This window comes from Equus asinus, chromosome 12, assembly GCF_041296235.1.
Source record: "Equus asinus isolate D_3611 breed Donkey chromosome 12, EquAss-T2T_v2, whole genome shotgun sequence".
In the NCBI taxonomy this organism is placed as follows: Eukaryota; Metazoa; Chordata; class Mammalia; order Perissodactyla; family Equidae; genus Equus; species Equus asinus.
The window spans coordinates 82,029,931-82,051,237 of NC_091801.1; the positions used below are offsets into that span (position 1 = coordinate 82,029,931).

General features: G+C 45.5%; 1 protein-coding gene across 13 annotated transcripts in view; it reads right to left on the minus strand.

The window, feature by feature from the left end:
* Positions 1 to 21,307, minus strand: part of TRAPPC9 (trafficking protein particle complex subunit 9) — a 623,416-nt gene that overhangs the window by 523,314 nt on the left and 78,795 nt on the right. For all 13 annotated transcript variants that reach the window (XM_044781131.2, XM_044781133.2, XM_070481660.1 and 10 more), the window contains one exon: positions 15,176 to 15,319. In XM_044781131.2, coding sequence (XP_044637066.1) covers positions 15,176 to 15,319 — 144 coding nt within the window. The remainder of the gene's footprint in view (positions 1 to 15,175; positions 15,320 to 21,307) is intronic.

Consider the following 21,307-nt stretch of genomic DNA (forward strand, 5'->3'; position numbering starts at 1 on the left):
GCCCCCCGCCAAGGATCTCCTGTCAGCTGCATCTCCTGCCCATCCCTGAACCCCGTTTGTAGGCATCTTATGTTATATGGGACACCTGCTATGCCCAAATACACCAGGAGCATTCACAGCTCCTCGTGCCTTTGCTCACCCTTGCGTGGCTTCCTAAATGACTTTGTCCCTCCCACAGCCCTGCTTGGCACTGTCCAACGAGCTCTACAAAGCTCAGCTCAAAGGTCACCTCTGGTACTGCTTGTATCTAGCATCATATCCAACTCATGAGAGATGATCAATAAATATTTACAGAAAGGAAATAAAGAGACCTTCTTCTATGTAATTGTTTACCTCTTCCTTGTCCCTTATTCTCTGCACAGTATTCCTAGATACCTTAAAATGCATCCTTTATGGGCCCTAAGGGTCCCCTATAATCACACTCCCAATCCAAAAACCTACCTACTTTACACGTAAAAGCCAAAACTTTTAAAGGAATTGGTAATTCTATTTTTTCTTATTCTCTTCACAGTACAATTCAATTTCAATCAAATGACATCACATAATCTCAGATAAATAGTTTTCAAACAGAGGAGAAGGAGGAGGGGGAAGGGGTGGGGGAGGTGTGGAAGAGAGGAATTATTCCTGTCTAGTCCAACTAAACGTATACGTTTGGGCTTGCCAAAGAGAAGACAAAACAAAAAGTCGTTCCTGGTATTCAAATGAGAAGTAAAATATCAAATACGCTAGAGAGAGAAGCTTTTTCTCAATGTGGATTTATCTCCTGCTTCCTGGACTTGCGATTCAAACCACAAATTCACATCTTCACCATTGTGTCCATTTAGCTAGGCTGAAGCAATACGTCCCAGAATCCCCTTCCCTGCGAAGCTCTGAGCCAGCATGCACATGGGACCTGGAAGCTCTGAGCTGGCGTGCACGTGGGACCTGGAAGCTCTGAGCTGGCGTGCACATGAGACAAAGTAGCCTTGGTGCTCAGGGACACCCACTGACACCATTGAAGTGGGGCAGCATCCCGCTCATGGCTCCTCCAGTTCATGCCAGATTTTCTGCTTCAGCTTCTCCAACTGCTGGGCCAGGTGGCTGTTGAGCACAGCAGCAAAGGGCTCCAGCCTCTCCTCCAGGAACTCCGATCATGAGAGTTGGCAGCTGGGAGGTGCTGAGAAACCGACATGGTTCCAGTCCACCCCCCGTGGGGTCCAGCCCAGCCTTGCAGGTTGCAGCTTGTCCTTGCTGCCTTCACAACCACCTTCTCTTGCCAATGGCCTCTACCCAACTGGCTGCCTGAAGACATCAGGATCCGGCACGACACACACGAACAACTGCTCCACATAGCTCCGTAGCCAGCTCCCACAACTGCATACGGTCAAATCCCCATCATAAATCTTATGTGTGTGTATGTCCATATCTATGTACTCACAAAGACTCTCCTTGACCCAACCTTGTCCCTGGGCCCTGTCTTCAGGCTGCCTAGCCCACCTGTAGCAAGAATCCTGCCAAATCAGTTAAGTAAGAGTCCCAACCCTTGATATCTGATCATCCTCAAAAATCTGACCATGTTCCTCATCCCCACCCTTGATGTCTAAGTCCTTGGCCTGCCTTTAGCAAGGCAACTGTTAGGCCAGTTCAGCAAGAATCCCCTCCCCTTGACGTCTCCTCTTGTAACGTTCCATCCACAACCCCTCCCTCTGCTGTTGGTTCTAAATCTGCATTTGTCCTCGTTGTGTTTGGAGTTGAGCTCAGTCTCTCTCCCCTACTGCAAGAGAGTGGACCCCTGCTGCAACAGTCTGGAATAAAGCTTCCTTACCATTTTAATGTGTCAGAATAATTTCTATTTAACAGTATATATGTATGTATGCATGCATTTTGAACCCTGATACACCAGTTTTTACAGCTTTGTCATCATTTTCAAAGTGGCCCTTCTTCCTTTTCTGTTACGAGAGTCCTTGTGCATCAAAAGCTGTTTTGAAACTGTTTCCAAGCTCAATGACCGTATTTTTTCCTTCAAAGAAATACAAACATATCATAGCCCCACCACCAGGGGGCAGTAGCACTACGCTATCAAGAATTCTTGGGCCGGCCCCGTGGCCAAGCGGTTAAGTTCCTGTGCTCCGCTTCAGTCGCCCAGGGTTTCACCAGTTCGAATGCTGGGCGCGGACATGGCGCCGCTCATCAAGCCATGCTGAGGCAGCATCCCACATATTACAACTGCAAGGACCTAGAACTAGAATATACAACTATGTACTGGGGTCTTTGAGGAAAAGAAGAAGAAGAAAGAAGATTGGCAACAGATGTTAGCTCAGATACCAACCTTTATAAAAAAAAAAAATTCTCCATCAACTTACAAGGGAAGCATTGGCTCATTTGGCAGTTAAACAAAAACATCCCTGTCGAGAGGTGTCAGGGCAAGTGGTTCCCCTCCCCATGACATTAGGTGTTGAGAGGTGGGGGTCTCGGCTTGTTCTGCCACTCACAGCTGTGAGGTGGGGACAGGCACATCCCAGGGTGGGGCCTCAACCTCCACCTCTGCAAAGGGCCCCATTCAGCTCTGACCTTCCACCGCTGGCAGCACAGGAGAGCGGCCTAGGGCAGACGAGGAACGTCAGGACTCCCCTGACTGGAGATTCAGACTGTATGAAAAGGGCGCTTATTCTCATTTCACAGATGAGGTAACAGACTCTGAGGTGAGTTACCTGCTGAGCATTGCCACAGAAGTAGAAGATCCAGATCCTGCCCTGAGCACAATCCCTCTGCCCAACCACAATGACACACTTTTACACACGCACGCCTTTCTCCTGAAAGTGAAAACTCACTGCCCTCACCTCTCCTTTCCTGGTGTTCTCCCACACAACTGGTGAAAACCTAGTCATTCTCCAGGGCCAGGCTCAAGCATTTGTTCCTCCTGGTCAAAGTTTTCTCAACCCTCCCTAGAAGACTCAATCTCTTCCTCTCTGGGCTTCCTTAAAGCTAAATCCATACAAATAATCTGGCCATGAAAAGGCGAGGGAGGCCGCAGGGGCATTAGTCACCTCATAATTGCTATCAATCATCCCTTGTTTTTTTTAAAGATTTTATTTTTCCTTTTTCTCCCAAAGCCCCCCAGTACATAGTTGTGTATTTTTAGTTGTGGGTCCTTCTAGTTGTGGCATGTGGGATGCCACCTCAGCATGGCTTGATGAACGGTGCCACGTCCACGCCCAGGATTTGAACAGGCAAAACCCTGGGCTGCCGAAGCAGAGCATGCAAACTTAAGCACTCGGCCACGGGGCCGGCCCCAATCATCCCATTTTTTAAAATGTGAACAATGACATGGTCATCTTAGGTAAAATGTTATCTAGCATCCCATTCCAACCGCATGCCATCCCCAGATCCCTCCATGCCGTATCTCCTGAGTGGCCACTGATGGTTACCACATTCACTCAATCATTCCACAAATATTTATTGCATGCCTGTTTTAGGTGCCACAAATATAAAATTGAGTAAAGCAGAGTCACTGCTGTCTGAGAAAACGCATTCTCATTGGGTGTCCTAGGTCTCTGGGAATTAAATTAAGGTGAGTTTAGTGGGATGGAGAAGACTACAGAAGGAAAAGGTTTGGCTCCATTCCTAGACTCTTCTCCTGCAGGTCAACACTCAAACTCAAAAAAGGAAACACCCTCTCTTCCCAGGTGGCTCAGCCCCGTGTCCCGTAACTTAGCACTGCTGGCTCTGAGGGGCCTGACTTTTCTAGAGTAAATTTACCAGGAGAGGAATTATAGGATCAGCCATAAAGAATGGGTCAACTCCCCCAAAACTGTCTGCCTGGAAGAAAAGTCAGGACATAACTAGAAAGACAACAGAGAGGTTGGTACTGAGGGGGCAACCCACAGACACTACCTCGGAACTGAAGGCCGGAAGGCTGGTCATGTAAAGGTGGGATAAGAACTTTACCCGTGTTCTGAAAGAAAACCTGGCATACTCAAGAAACAAAAGGGTGGCCAACGTGGGTCAAATGTAGTCAACTCTACACTATCTGTTACATTCATGCACACTGGTCTGAATGTGTGAATTTAATCTTCCATAATGTAAAATGTATTTCTCAGAGTTGCAGCAATTGTTTCAAATTTCAAATTATCCTAAGGAAATTCATCATAAAATGTGTAAAACCAATTTTCCTGATACTTTCAGCTTTAGTCCAGACACAAGTGAAGCACTTGGGGAGGTGTAAAGCTGTTGCACACCATCCAGGTACGTTACGGCACAGAACATATCTTATAGTTAGCTGTGTACATATCCTTGGACTAGCAAAAAGCTGGGTTCTAGACTTGGCTTTGCCCTGAGTAACTGGGAGACTTTGAGCAAACTACTTCATTAGCATCTCAAAGCATGAGAGACCCCGTCAGCACAGTGGCCAAGAGGACAAATGAGAATCAAACGAGGAAAGGGACAGGAAAGCAATCAGAAGACTGTAAAAGAGTGTCACATAAAAGAGACACAATTAGTAAACAAACACAGGGAAAAAATACTCAACCTTGCAAGTCACCAAGAAAATACAAATTAAAACAATAAGGCAACATTCTATACATATTGAATTAACAGCACTGCTGCTGGCGCATAATTAGAGCAATCCTTGCAGAAGGGAATTTGGCTATATGTTTCAACAGCAATAAAAACGTTCAAAATGGTTGACCCAGTAAGCCCTCTCCTGATAAAATCTCTCTCCTGCCTAAAAAGATGAAGACCTGAAGATGTTCACCACAGCATTACCCACAAGAGCAAAAGCAAACCGAGAAAGAAAACAAACAAAAGTATTTATTACTAATGCATTCAACAAGATGTGAGTGTGAATACGTGCCACTAACTAGCTGTAGGGTACAGGGTTTCTTTTTGAGATAAAAATGTTTTAAGGGGCTGCCCCCGTGGCCGAGTGGTTAAGTTTGCACGCTCCGCTGCAGGCGGCCCAGTGTTTCGTCAGTTCGAATCCTGGGCACGGACATGGCACTGCTCATCAAACCACGCTGAGGCAGCGTCCCACATGCCACAACTAGAAGGACCCACAACAAAGAATACACAACTATGTACCGGGGGGCTTTGGGGAGAAAAAGGAAAAAAATAAAATCTTTAAAAAAAAAATGTTTTAAAATTGACTGTGGTGATAGGTGCACGTTCTATGAATGCACCAAAAAACTGAAGTGCACATTTTAAATGGGTGAATTGTGTGGTATGTGAATTAATCTCAATAAAGTAGCTCATAAAAAAGAAAAAACATTTATTATTAATGCATTCAACAATATGTGAATGCCAATACATGCCACTAGGTGACAGGACTAGGAAAACAGCAAGTTTAGACACCCTGCCTTCAGAGAGCTTGCAGCCTCAGTAGGGAGCTTATCAATTAAATAAATGATCAAAATACAGTGGGTGAAAAGTGTTCAGATAGGCACATTACGTACACCAGTGGGAACATTTCAAAGGAACACAAGCTGGTCTTGAGGGACCAAGAAAGGCTTCATAGAAAAAAATAAAAGTGGTGTCTCCACTGAGGTGTGAGGGATGAACAAATGTTAGCCGAATGAAGGAAGGCAGGATGCAGGAGGAAGACGGAAAAGGAGAAGGGATGAGGAAGAGAGAGTAATCCAGGAAGGACGTACCACACTGTCTTTCTCCACGCATCATTCAATGGACGTTAATGTTGTTTCCACCTTTGGCCATTATGCATAACGCTGCTACGAACATTCATGTCCAGGTTTTTGTGTGGACATACGTTTACAAACCTCTCGAGCATATACCTAGGAGAATTGCTGGGTCATATTGTACAAGTGTCGATCATCCACTTTCCTTCCTAAAATCCCAGACAACAGATTCTGACCAATCTACAGTATTTAACGTTCCCCAAATAAACCAAATACTCTTAATTCCATGAGAATCAGAGAAAATCCTTCCACCTGAAACTACTTCTTCTGTTCAGTCTGGCCTGGCAAACACTGCTTTGTTCTTCAAGGTCAAGATCCCCTTCTTCTTGGAACGTTACGCACACCATTCTGCCACCTCTGAAAAGAACTGTCAATTCCCCCATGAGGATCCTAATCCATTTATTTACTCTGACTCCTCTCCAGCCTGAACCAGGACACTCTCTCATGCCCATTCTCTAGGGATAATCACCTAAAAGGTTTTTAACCCCGAATGCCCACTATGTGTCAGGCACTATACTAGGCACCTCAGTAAGCACGTAACTCAAGACTAACAGCCCTGCGAGATAGCTATTAACATCAACGTACAGATCAGAAAACGAGGGCTGAAAGAAGTTAAATTATCTGTCCCAGGTCACAGAAGTAGGAAAGATGATGGTATTATTCAAACCCAGGTCTGTGGCAACTCCGAGTTTCACATTCAAGACTGACCAATGGCATGAGAGCATGTGAAGGAATAGAGAAGAAAAGAGGGAAGGAAGCGAAGGAGCAGTTGCCACAGCAATGAGCACTTCGCTTTGCCATTTTTAAAGCCCCCTCACAACTCCTACCTCATTTTCTCTTCACAATGACTCTTACAGTTAAGTAGGAAACATATTTTTATTCCCGTAAAATAAAACAGACAAGGAAACCGAGGCTTCAGTAACCTGCTTCAAGTTACCAGCTCATAAGTGAAGAAGGATTTGAACTGAGACCGAAACCCAAGTCACTCAGCCATGCTTCCACTCCCCCAGGACCTACTGCGGGCACAGGGTCACGTGAAACAGCGATGAGGGTCATACCGAGGTGACACCTAAGGTTAGAGGCAGAGAGAAGGGCTCTCACCATTTGAGGTGAGACTTCAGTGACACAAAGGAGCCACCATGTAAGGATCTGGGGACAAAGTGGACCAAGCAGAGGGAAGGGCCTGACACAGCTCAAAGGAAAGAGGGACCTGTGAACAGCCACGGCCTGGACACAGTGGACAAGGAGAGAGTCGTCCCAGAGGAGGACATCACACCCTGGAAAACCACAGGTCAGCAAAGCCGTCTGCAAAGGGCTAGGGAGGAAATATTTCAGGCTTTATGAGCCAAGAGGCAGATCAAGGATCTTATGTAGGTACTTACATATAATAAGTGAGAAAACACACTTTTTTATTGATGAAATTCAAAATATATAATTTATTACAATTTTTGTAATACAGGTTTACACACGAGAAGAACAGGATTTTTTTGGAGGGTAATGACATTTCCCTTAATTCGGGTTCGGGGTAAGGTTCCCTATCATCACATCAGTTGCAGATGTTCACCTGTAAAACCCTTCTTAGCTTGAAGGCCACGCTGAAGAAAGGCAGTGAGCTGGCTTTGACCCGCCGCTCTGGTTAGCTGACCTCTGCTGGAAACCATGGTGAGGAGCTGAAGTTGTATTTGAGGTACAAAGAGAGGCCATGGAGGCTGCAAGCAGGAGGGCGACATAATCTGATGTGTGTTTTTAAAAGGTCACCCAGGCTGCTTAGTAAAGAAGGGACTGCAGAGGGAGGCAAGGGAAAGCAGGAAGATCCATGAGGGGGAGAGTGCGGTCCAGGAACGAGATGCAGCGCTGGGATTACGGCGCTCAAGAGGGAGACAGATCTGTTCTAGTTACAGCTACTGAGACCTACTGATGGTCTGAAGGAGGGCGTAAGAAAAGAAGAATCAGAGACAACTCCCAGGACGTTAGCTTGAACAGTTAAGTGAGGAAAGATGAGAAACAGCTTCAGGGGAAGACGAAACAATACTTCTATTTGGAAAAGTTAAGTCCGAGTTAGACAGCTGAGTGGAATGAGAAGTTTGGGGAGAGATTGGGGCTGGAGATGTTAATTGGAGGGCCACCAACACATAAATGGCATTTAAAGGCAGGGGGTGTGAAAATATACTAAGTGAAAGAAGCCGACACAAAAGGCCATGTATTGTATGATTCCATTTATATGAAATGTCCAGAACAGGCAAATCCATAGAGACAGGAAGGAGCTCCACACTTGCTTAGGGGGCGAGGTAGGAGGGAACAGAGAGTGACTGGGTTTGAGGTTTCTATCAGGGTGGATGAAAATATTTCAACATTATATTGTGGGGATGGTTTACAACCCTGTGAATATACTAATGTACTTTAAACAGGTGAGCTGTATGGTATGTGAGTTGTTTCTCAATAAGTTTTCCTTTTAAAAAAATACACTTGAGTAAGATATTTGGTTTCCTGTCAGCAAAAGCATGACAACTGCTATGTGGGGACAGTTTTTTTGGAAATCAGAGATGCTCAAATATCCAAGGGCTGCTGGACACCAAAATCTGGGGCTCAGAGAAGCAGCCAGGAAACTAGGGGTCTAAATCTCAGATAAGTCATCATTTCATTTATTCTTCCACTAGCCTAGCAAGATACCCAGTTTACGATGAAGAAACTAAGGCTGAGAGGATGCGGATCCTGACGGGCATGTCTCCATCAGCTTTCCACACAGACTTCGACACACTGCATCCGGGGTAGAGGCAGGCGAAGTGAAATATTTTCTGATCTCAAGTTCTAACAGTCGATCAAATTCATGTTCTAGACTACAAGACCTGGGATTCTGTGCTGCTCTGGCTGACCTGTGAACTGACTTCCTAATCTAAATCTACATGTTCAATGACAAGGCGGCAATGGCCACATTCCCAACAACTGAAGTGTGCGAAATGCGGAACACCAAACAGGGTGGGGACCACACATACCCAAGTGCCAGTTACACTGCCCACCACTCCTTGCCCAAAAGATGTGCCTCAGCAGCCCTGCCCTCTCTTCCCCCAGGCCCTCCCACTTCTCTTCCACCTCCCACCATACACCACCCCGCTCCAATAAGAAAATTACCAAACAGAATGCAAATTGCAACAGTTACACATCTTGGAAAAGAACAGTATCCAGATCTTCTAACCCTCTGAGGTTCCTCTGGGGTCATTCTGCTGTTTCCTGGACAAGAGATTCCATTTCTTTCTCCGGGTCCTCTTAAGGTACCTCGGTTAAGAGAACCCCCAATCTCTGACCCAAGAGCTGGAGTCCTGGTCCCCCAGGAGGAAAACACTGTTTTAGGACATTCATTAAGTACTTCTTTGCACCAGACACATTGTCATGCACTTCAGGTACGTTATCTATAATCCTACGACAACACCACCAGGTAGAAAAGAAACCAGAGCTTAGAGGGGTTTTCAAGGAAACTCTGTCTACCCAGAGTCCTCCAGCAAAATGCTGAACCACAGCAAAACAAACACACAAAAATCCTTCAGATCCCAACAGGGACAAGCCCAACAAGCATGTGAAGCTTAAAGTTTACTAAGAAAGCATCTAAACTCCAGAGCAAGAACAAAGCCCTCTGCCATCATAACATGGTAAAGCAATTCTGACGGCAGAAACTCTTTGAAATCAGGTCCCTCCTAATGCAATTTCATTCACTGGCCCTGCACGGTCTCCAAGGCATCCCCTTTCATCCCCCCTTGGCCTTCTCACTGCAGCGTTAACATGAGTTATTTAAAGCACATAATTGTTTTCCTGCCCTTCACTCACAGGAGCACATCCAGTGTGTGGATAATCCTTATCCTCTCACCAGGGACCTTGGATCTGAATCCCTAAGACAGTTTAGCTAGCTAATTTCTCCCCTTGCTCCCTCTTTAAGTAATTTGATATCAAAGCAGCAAGTCTTTCATTTTCCACAGAAATCGGCGTCAGCAGCTACAAACTCATCCTTGAACAGCCAACGCGAGGATCGCGATCAGGAGGCGGGTGGGCGCTGGGCCACAGGCGGAAGTCTGCTGAACCCTGCTGGAGATGACCAGAAGCCACCGATGGATTTCTGAACTGGCCACGCAGAAGGAGCATCGACTGGGCAGCACAGCAGAGGGTGTACTCAAAGAGACACAACCTTCGTTCATTCAGCAGCATCTGAGGGCCTACTAGGCGCCACGTGCTGTTCCAGGTACAGGGATACTTCTTGTCCTGGAGGAGCTGACAGGCCAGGTGGGAGGGCAAGCAGACCAGCAACGCCAGTCGTGCAGCCCAGAGTGGAGGCAGCTATGACAGCAGCAGGTGCATGTTCAGTGGGCTCCCGCAGGGCAGTGCTACAGTCAGAGAAGGGACAAATTCCTGGACAAAGTGACAGAAATGGGAGTGGCCACAGAGGACAGGTGGAATAGCATGTGCAAAGGCAGCAGAACACAAATGCTGCTGTATTTGGAGCTGTCAGAATGTAAATAACCAGAACACACGGTGAACACGAGAGTGGGAAAGGACGGGGCCAGCAGGAGTGTTAAGACGGGCCGCTCTAAACCTTTCACAAAGTCAGGATCCCTCTCCTGCTCACGAGACTCCCGTGCCACACACAGTCTACTGCCACAGTGCCACGGGGGCTTGTACCTGTATGCCCAGTCAGGAAGCCCCGAGAAAATAGTAACATGGTCATGCTTCCAAAGAAAAGTCCATAAATCCTCAAGTTATAGATAGTGTAAGTTATAGAAGTGGGAAAAAAATGACAAAAAGTCCCAGGGAACTGAGACCCTTTTCATGTAAATAGTTGCCCTCATAACTTATCTTCTGCATTCACTCATATTTGCACATATTCGAGGGTACATGTGGGGCAGGGAAGGGCAAGAAATCCCTAGATTATGCCGTCTTCACCAGCAAACAACCAGACAGGTTTACATACGGCAAGAAGGCTACACAGACCCCCACCTTAAGCCCAGGATCATTTCTTTTCTTTCTTGGCTGCTCTTCTATTCCATATTTAATTTCAATGCAGCAATACTTAGAAATGTTAATTATCAACTCTATGAATGTACCATGAGCTCTCCAGAAGAAAGGTCACCCAATATATTAAAATATCCATCATTAAAATAATAACAAACTACCACACAACGTGTAACATCTAAGTTATACAAATGAGAAAATGGAGGCACAGGAAGAATTTAATTATTGATCTGAGGTTACAGCAATTAGAGGTTGAGGTTAGTGGAAAGAACCTTTTAGACCTCCTGATTTCTGTCCTTTTCTCAGGAGACTCCAATTAACCAAATACCATTATACCCAGGCCTTTAAGGAGACAGCGATTTGCTCAACAGTGTCAAATGTCCCAGTTCCTCTCCTGTTAAACTTAGCGTCTTTAGATCACTAATTAATATGATCTCACATAACCAGCAAGCTCCTTCTCTCATGGAGCTTCTGAGGGAAGACAGCCACTGGCCAACTAAACATGCACTGATTCTCTCGTTAGAATTCTGAGAAGTGCACAAAGGAAGAGAGCAAAAGGCAGGAGCACCTGGTCCTATGGGGCCCTTGTAAAAGGCCTCCAGAGGAAGTCCAGACCAGGGGAGTCACCTGGTAACGGGGGCAGGGGATGGGAAAGGGGAGAGAGCAAAGGCCCTGGCGTGGGAAGGAGGATGTGTGTCTGGGAGACAAAGTCCAAGGCGAGGCAGCTGAGGGAGGCGGAGGTGTAGGCAGCTCAGGGAAAGGACGTGGGGCCGTGTCGTCACGACTGACGGTCGTGGGAGACCGTTCACATGTGAACGCGAAGTCTGTGGCAAAGTGGTACCAAGAGAGAACAGACAAAAGGGGACATGACAAAAGGGGACATGGACGAGCCCACGGTAAGCATGGCACTCAGAACTCTAAGGCCCAGTGAGCAGGGTCCACTCAGACTGGACGCTGCACCTGGCACTGTGTTTTCAGAGTGGCTAGGTCACAGGGAGGTTCAAGGAACCACAGGACTGGCAGCAGGGCAGGCAGCACCCTCGGGGGCTTGAGGAGAGCTGCTCACCGGTCACCAAGCAAAAACTCAATACAGTGGGCAACAAATAGACCATGCCCATGTCACCACTGAACCCCAGCCTCCCCAACACCAGAGATTGGTTGTCCTGGGAACTCTGCCTTAGTCAGTTCCTCCCTCACTGCAAAGAAACCCAAAGCACAGATCACGCAGATGGCCAGCTCCGACGCTGATCTTGCTGCTCTACTGCTGACTCCACAGGCAGCATGAAGACAAACACAATTCAAACAAAACACTAAGGGTAACGGAAACCAAGCACGCACAGAGAAGCTGTGCCGCCACCCGCTGGGGACTGGCATCCGAGTGGTCATTTGCTTGGGTCCCCTAAAGTCTTAAATAGAAAGCAATAGCTACTCCACACCAAGAAGGACACAAAGAACCACAGTAAGGGGCAAGTGCTTTAAGGACACTGGTAACAGAGAGCCACAGGGGCTCACGAGAGGAGAGTTCATTACTACAGAGATGCCATGGAAGTCACTATAGAGACTCGACACTTCCTGTAAAGAATGCTGGAGCTCCAACAGGTGCCACTGGGAAGACAGGCTTTAGGAGTGAAGAGTATGGCATGAGAAGGACAGACATGACATTCAAGGAACAGAGTTCACACAGTTGGCTTGAATGAAGTTTGAGGACACACAGTGACACGGGAGAGGATGAGGCTACACAAGAAGAATCGAGTCAGATTCTGTGATGTGCCTTGGAACTTTCTTCTAATTCTCAACTCTTTTTCTGCTTAAGAACAATGCTGGATGGGGGCTGGCCCCGTGGCCGAGGGGTTAAGTTCACCCGCTCCGCTGCAGGCGGCCCAGTGTTTCGTTGGTTCAAATCCTGGGCGCGCATATGGCACTGTTCATCAAGCCACGCTGAGGCAGCGTCCCATGTGCCACAACTAAAAGGACCCACAACGAAGAATATATAATATGTACCTGGGGCCTTTGGGGAGAAAAAGGAAAAAATTTTTTTTAAATTAAAAAAAAAAAAAAATGCTGAAGGGGCCAGCCCAGTGGTGTAGTGGTTAAGTTCACACACTCCACTTTGGCAGCCCAGGATTCATGGGTTGGGATCCTGGGTGCAGACCTACACATCACTCATCAAGCCATGCTGTGGCAGCGTCCCACATACAAAACAGAGGAAGACTGGTACAGATGTTAGCTCAGAGCCAATCTTCCTCAAGCAAAAAGAGGAAGATTGGCAATAGATGTTAGCTCAGGGCCAATCTTCCTTACCAAACACACACACACACACACACACACACACACACACACACACAATGCTGTATTTTTTTTTTTTTTAAAGATTGGCACCTGGGCTAACAACTGTTGCCAATCTGTTGGGTTTTTTTTCCTGCTTTATCTCCCCAAACCCCCCAGTACATAGTTGTATATCTTAGTTGCAGGTCCTTCTAGTTGTGGGATGTGGGATGCCGCCTCAACGTGGCCTGACGGGCAGTGCCATGTCCGCGCCCAGGATCCGAACCCTGGGCCGCCACAGCGGAGTGTGCGAACTTAACCACTCGGCCACGGAACCGGCCCATAATGCTGTATTTTTTATGCAATAGCTATAACTGAAACCCTTTCCTCTCTCATTTTAGAAAAGCATATTGGGATGCAGTAAGTCAGACTGATGCAAGGACATGAATCTTCTCCCTTGTTTTGCAAAAGCAATCACACACCAACTTCAATATTTTTGTTTTGAAGCTAATGATAATTGAGATCTTAGTGTAAGTTCCGTCACGAATGCCTTATAGGAATTAATGCAGTTAAACCTTACAACCACTCCATGAGAGACACGCCACTCTATTATCCTGGAGTCAAGGAGACTGCTACAATCACAGGAAACAGAACAGTCGGGGAAAAGCAATGGGGGCGGGGGGGAGAGAGAGAGAAATACATTGATTTTAAAAATGCAAAGACAGAGGAGCATTAACTTAGTAAATGCTGGGATGTGGGGGTCAAGGAGTGCAGAGGTTGAGCCAAAGTCTCCACTGGGATACCCGGAATGAGGGGTAGCACTGTAGCAGACAACGACATGCCACTCAGTACAGAACGACTGATTCTCCAGGCAGTGCTGCCCTCTCCAGAAAGTGTTCTCCACTGGACAGAGCCCCCCGGTCCAAGAGCACGCCCCCTCCTGAGAGCCGTGTGCATTCAGCACCTGGGCGTCGGAGAGTAAAGACCTAGCCCCTCAGCACACGGCAGACATCTCTCTGAAGGGCCATCCCAGCTTCAGAGGTCCCGTTAGGTGGGCTGAGACCTTTTCCACCACTGCTGGGAGTCCTCTCCAGAAAATACCCTCAACAGAAGAAAACTACCCCCCCAGGGTAACCTGCATTACCGGGCAATATGGGAGTAGAAAGGCCTGGCCCTTGGTACAGTGCAGGACAACTCTGCAGGGCCGTCCCAGCTCAGAGCTCAGTGGGCCGGCTGAGGCCTTTGCTGATACTGCGCTGAGGCCCGACTTCTCCCTCTGTCCAATCTTGCCTCCTTCTGTTCTCTTCAATGGGTGTTGATCCCAGGAGCAGTGCCTAAGAAACTTCCCACACATTCCTCTCCATATCAGAGAGTGCTTCCCAGAGAACCCGACCTGCAACACACACTGAACTGGCGTGAGAGACACAGGCAGAGAGGGAGGATGACGGGAAGCGACTGAGTTCTGTTTTTCACGTGCTGATTTTCGAGTGCCTATGGAACATCCAAAGGGAGGTGTCCTGCAAGCAGCAAAACAGACATATGTGGGGCTCAGGGTGAAATCTGGGTTGAAAATAAACAGACTACGACTGAAACCCAAAAAGCAGACGACACCCAGGAACAGTGTGAGGAGAGAAAACGGAGGAAAGAACCAGAAGACAGTAGCCTTGACACGTAGGCAAAGATACTGCCTGATACCATCAGTGCAAACACCGCGAAGTGCATCCCTGGTTTGGGAAGTCAAGACGGAAGCTGCCCTTGAGGGAAGCAGGGCCTGGAATGGGGCACAAAGAGGGCTTTGGGGTTCTGGCATGTTTCCGACCCAGGTGCCAGGCACAGGAGTGGTCACTCTGTGAAAATTCACTGAGCTGTACTCTTATGAACTGTGCACTTCTCTATATAAACGTTACACTTTGACATTTACATTTTACACGATACAGGAAAAGGCAAGGGGGACCCATGCAGAAGGCTTAGAAGTAGAGAGAAAAGCAGTAGAGTATGGTGAGAGAGGGCCCAGGGGGAACAGGGCGTGAAGAACACGGTGGGCAGTGGCATCAGGCACCCTGGGAAGCGTACAGTAAGGAAGGACGGGGAGCCGAGGACACAGTGGAGTATGTGTCTTCTTACCCACAGAGAGTTGGGAAACACCATCCACCCACCTAAACCTCAGCCGGGTGTTTACGTGGGCCAGCACCAAGAGTGCTCTCAACACACTCCCTTGAAAAAAAGTATAGTTTGAATTCACTTACCTTGATCTGACAAAAAATCCAGCATGGTCTGTAACAGGAAGGACAAGTGCCTGACAGAAAGAGCAGGATTCCCCATCCTTCGGGAGGCATAGACCAACTCATGAAGCAAACGCATCTGGACGGCAGCCCAGCCTCGGTGCGTGCCTGCGATGAAAGTCACAACATCATAAAGCGCTTCAGGAGGGTGCACTGGCGACAGAGCAGAAAGCGTGAGCCTCTCTTGGAAATGAGCTTAATGTAATGCATAAAACTTGGTGATTTAAAGACAAATGCCTCAACCAGGAAACTCAAAGAGCCACACAAAACATTTCCCCTGTGCCTTCTTATCCCGGAAAAGAACTCTAAAGTGATGTTTCTTCATACGTTAAAAAAATGTCTCATACTATTCTCTCTCTCTTCCGCAAAGACATAATTTAAAAAATAACCCCACTTTGAAAATATCACAAGCTTAGAACAAAAGATTATGTTTTCAATGGCATGTCTTTGAATTACAGACATACGTTTTTTAGAAAAATACTAATATTTGATGGGCCTTCATTATTGACAACCAAGGACATTCAATTAAAAAGCACAACATTTCTCTAAGGTATAAGTGCTGAAAAGCAGATAACTAAATTAGAAAAAAAGGTTATCAGTGGACTTTCATGGCTGCTTCCTCCAAAATAATTCAGCGTGTTTGAAATTAAAGGCAGGGAAATCAGTTGCACAGCCGTTGAAAAGTATCTCTTTACAATCACAGAATTTTAGAATTATTTATTCCATTTCCCTTTTGGCAACAATTACTACTTTTAAATATTTTCCACCTTAGACTTTTTCATGAAGAAGACATGGTAACAGGAATCCAAAACAAATAAGTTACCACCTGGTGTTGTGCATCTAGGGGCCCTAGGGGCTTGGTAGAAAAGCTGGAGAAAAATATTTAAAGACTCCAATCAAAGGGTTCCTCCTGTCATGGCCCGAATTGACCTCCTCTCCCACTGTCCTGCCCTACACGGCTGACCATCCCTTTTGTATATTTCCACTATATTATGCACAAATTTTGACCCCTAGGCACTATCCGGCAGGTGAAGTGAGGCACCTATAAACTCGTGTGCTTGTTTCTTCCACCAATCCTTAATTTCCCTGGGAGCCAGGACTGTGTCTTATTCATTCTGGTCTCCTTAATGTCCAGCAGGATGCCTGACACACTGTTGGTACTTAACCAGCATGTGGGTCAAGTTGAAAGCCTGATGCAAGAAAGTGCCCCTATTTTTCAGACGTGCAAACTTAAACCTAGAGGGTAAAATGACATGATTTCTGGGATTGGCTGTAAAATACTTCAACAAAGAAAGAGAACAAATAAAAGAAAAAGAATGGTATAAATAAGGTAAACATGGCAAAATCTTGATAATTATTTAATCTAGGTGATGGGCTCACTGTAGTATTTTCTCTAATTTGTATATATTTAAATTATTTCATAGTAATTTTTTAATTGAAATTCTTGGAGCTGAATTTCAATTAAAACCTGCTCACACACACAGCCATCACTTTATCTCATAGTAGTCTATCTTACAGAAATCTTTTGGAATGTAAAATGGTAGCCCTTTTCATACAACAACAGACAAGGAAAGAAAGATAAGTCCCTTCAGTATGTCCACAATGTCAAAAGAAGCTAAGACCAAATGCCAAAATAAAATACGAGATTTTAAAAAGGATTAAGAAGCTGAAACCAATGCCGTGACTAACCAGCCATGAACTCAGAATGACCCAAACTAACTAATCTCAACACTACCATATTGAGAAGGTTTTCTCATTTAAGAATTGGGGAAATATCACTTTGCTGATTTTTTTAAAAATAGATAATGATCCACTGCCTACCAGAGGAAATTTATAAGTAAGACTGAGTATAAATTTTTTTAACACTAAGTACCGTAGAAGTCATAATTTCTACGTGATTCAAATTGCTCCTCCTATAAAATCTGAATTTTTTTATGCATAAGGCAGATTTGCAGCACATGACCCAGTGATAAAATTTTCAACACTCTTGTATTTGAAAACTTCACCAATTTGAGAGTTTATTACATCAACTATTGCCTTTTAGCGAATCCATTTGCCTTGCCTGCCTCTTTCATAGGAGTTCCTGGGGAAAATTTAATGCCTCGCTCAGGAAAAGGCTGAGCAAAAGGTATGGTCAAAAATCTTCATATATAACAACACGAATAAGATTAAAATGATAATAAACAGCCCATAAGCTGGCAAATACACACAGCAGACATCTGTGTTCCCATCTTGACTTTCCGTAACCAGCTATTGAAAATGTTCATTTCAAGAAATAGGTAGAAACACATTTCAGGTCCCGAGAACACAGACAATTCACCTTTTATTCACAGCTACCGGGTTTAGAAGATTTCCATTTAGTTCTCTGAGAAATGTTGAAAGTGGTCCAGAGCAACAGTAGTGATGGGTTTAAAGTGATTTTTATTTCTTATTAAAAATATAGCCAGCTAACATCTATCATTTTTACTTTATCTGATGTCACTCCCTTACCTTCTTTCCCCAACTCCTTTCACACAATGATGGTGAATGGCCGCCCCCCTCCCCCAAACAGAAGGCCAAGCAAAAAGTACCAAATCACTTGGAGGTGTGCTTATTTGTTTCATTTTTCAAAAGAAACATGTTTCATTCATCTATTTAAAAATTAAGATCAAGAAACGACCTCTATACAGTAAATGGCAACAAACACGTGTCATTGTAGCTGCTCATTAGGTTTGGTCCCACATCACACATATTTACTTGGACACCTGCCATGTGCCAGCAAGGGGACAAGGTGAGAGTCGGGGGCTCTGCTCCCACGGGGTTCACAGGCTAGTGGGGGAGGCGGATGTTAAATCACTGCCCCAGGTGTTTTTTAAATGAACTTACAAATTATGGAGAGTGCTGTAAGGAAGAACAGAAATCAACAAAAGAGGACGGATAAAAGGATCTCATTTAGGCTGAGGTTCCACTTAGAGGTCCTCTCTGAAGAACTGACATTCAGCTGAGACCTGAAGGGTGCCTGATTAAGCAGGTGAAGAACAAGGGACGGACACTCCTGGATGAAGGAAGAGCCATTAAAAGACCTCTGACAAACAGACTCAGACATCAAATATACCTGGCCCCAGTTTAGAAAGAAAAAAACTAAGACAACTCCTAGTGTAAGCTGCATAAAGCCCAGGTGGATTGCTTTTACTCTGGAGCCAGCCTGCGGTTCTATTCAAAGGATACAAAAAAAGTAACTGGAAAGCAATTTCGATCTTTCCTGAAGGCTCTCAGAAGCAAGCTAATGCAGATTCCATTCAGAGCGCACATGGAAACTTTTAAAACGCCCTTTCTCGTCTCTCTATAGAGCAATGGTATCACTGCTTTAATCCTCTTCCCAAACACTAACCTCGCCCCATGAAATTTCCCGGGAACAGAGCCCAAATGAGCTCGGACACACAGCTCTCCCCTTCTCAGGCTTGAAGGTCTCTTCTCGTCTCTTCCACCAATAACTCCTAGCCTTTCAAGTGTGAATCCCACAAGTTTCTGGGGCTTGTCCAGTGACTTTGCCCTTAATTCCAATCACTGCTACCAGAGGGCAGGAAACGGGGCTACCCTGGCAACATCCACTTCTTCTCAAGGGGGCACAGGCCTTGTCACACTTGGCAGTCAGTGCACTTTATTTCACCCCTTTCTGAGGGCAGCTCTGGAATCAGATCTCACCTGACAGTGTTCACTGAGCACTGTCCTAAGCACATCACAGGGACTGACTCATTCAATCCTCATAACATCGTCCCCACGAAACAGATAAAAACCACCATCCCCATTGTACAGATGAGGAAACAGAGACACAGGACACTGAGTGACTTGACCAAGGTCACACAGCTAGTCGGTTGTGGCATCCACCCTCTCAGGAGCTGCACAACCTTAGGAACAACATTTAACCTCATCAAGCCTCTGTTCCCTCAAGTGTCACAGGGGGTTCACAGCACCCACTCACCAAGCTGTGAGAAACGACGCTACACATATGAAACCATTCACCATGAGGCCACAGGTAGCCTTGGTGTGGCTTAGGAAAAGATGTCCCTCCGGGAAAGCACAGCCCACAGGCACAAGGCTTAGCAGCGTGTGCTGAGAGAAGAACCAGTGTATGAGACAGACAAAGGGGCCCTCCATCTGGACTTCTCCAGCCCTGAGCCAGGGCAGAGAGCTGGGGAAGCACAGCAGGCTCTGGGTTTCGGCCCTCAACTGTGCCGGTGGCCAGCACCCTTGTGCAGGCCACAACCTCAGGCAGGGACCCTGCCTAGCATAGCAACTGCTCTATGTTCATCACTTAAAATACTTGGAAATACTGAAGAAAATGTGAACAATCACATTTTGACAACAATCAATTTTTTCTCATGTCCAATGAGGACAATTTTTTTTACTAGATAAAAATATCCTTGACTTCAAGACTCACTATAAAGCTACAAAAATTAAATCAGTGGGTATTGGCAAAAGAACAGACTAATAATCAGTGGAACAGAACAGAGAGCCCAGAAACAGACACACCTAAATAGAGTCAAGTGGTCTTTGACAAAGGAGCCAATGCAACACAATGGAGCAAAGACAGTCTTTTCAACAAATGGTGCTGGAACAACTGGACATTCACATGCAAAAAAGTGCATCCAGACACAGACCTTACACCTTTCACAAAAGCTACCTCAACATAGATCACAGACACAAATGTAACATGCAAACTATAGAACTCCTAGAAGATAACATAGGCAAAACCTAGATGACCTTGGGTTTGGCAATGACTTTTTAGGTACAACACCAAAGGCACAATCCATGAAAGAAAGAACGAATAAACTGGACTTCATTAAAATTAAAAACTTCTGCTCTGTGAAAGACAATGTCAGGAGAATAAAACAAGCCATAGACTAAGAGAAAATATTTCCAAAAGACGTATCTGATAAAGGACTATTATCCAAAATATACAAAAAATTCTTAAAACTTAACAATAAGAAAATGAACAACTCAATTAAAAAAAGGGGAAAAGACCTGAACAGATACCTCACCAAGAAGACACAGAATGACAAATAAGCATATGTAAAGATGCTCAACATCATATGTCATGAGGGAAATGCAAATTAAAACAACAGTGAGATACCACTACACACTTATTACAATGGCCAAAGTCCAAAACACTGACAACACCAAATGCTGACAAGGATGTGGAGCAACAGGAACTCTCATTCATTGTGGTGGGGATGCAGAATGGTTCAACCACTTTGGAAGACAGTTTGGTGGTTTCTTACAAAATTAAACATACTCTTACCACATGATCCACCAATAGCATGCCCTGGTATTTACTCAAAGAAGCTTAAAACTTACATCCACACAAAAACCTGCGCACAGATATTTATGGCAGCTTTATTGATAAGTGCCAAAACTTGGAAACAATCAAGACATCCTTTAGTGGACGAACGGATAAATAAACTATGGTCCATCTGGACAATGGAATATTATTCAGCACTAAAAACAAATGAGCTATCAAGCCATGAAATGATACTGAGGATCCTTAAATGCATATTACTAAGTGAAAGAAGGCAATCTGAAAAGGCGACATACTATTATTGAAACTGTATGACATTCTGGGAAAGGCAGAACCAAACAGACAGTAAAAAGATCAATGGTCGTCAGGGGTTGTGGGGGGTGGGGGAGGGATGAATGCATGGAGCACTGGGGACTTTTAGGGCAGTGAAAATACTCTGTATGGCACTATAATGTGGGTACATGTCATTATACATTTGTCCAAACCCACAGAATGCACAACACCAAGAGTGAACCTGAACGGAAATTATGGGTTCTGGGTGATCACATGTTCAGTATAGGTTCATCGACTGTAACAAATGCATCACTCTGGTGGGGATGTTGATAATGAGCGAGGCTGTGCGGGGGCAAAGGGGATATGGGAAATCTCTGTACTTTACACTCAATTTTGCTGTGAACCTAAAAGTGCTCTTAAAAAAATCTATCTTTAAAAAAAATAGGGGGCCAGCCAAGTGGCATAGTGGTTAAGTTCGTGCACTCCGCTTAGGTGTCCTGGGGTTCGCAGGTTCGGATCCTGGGCGTGAACCTAGCACCACAGGT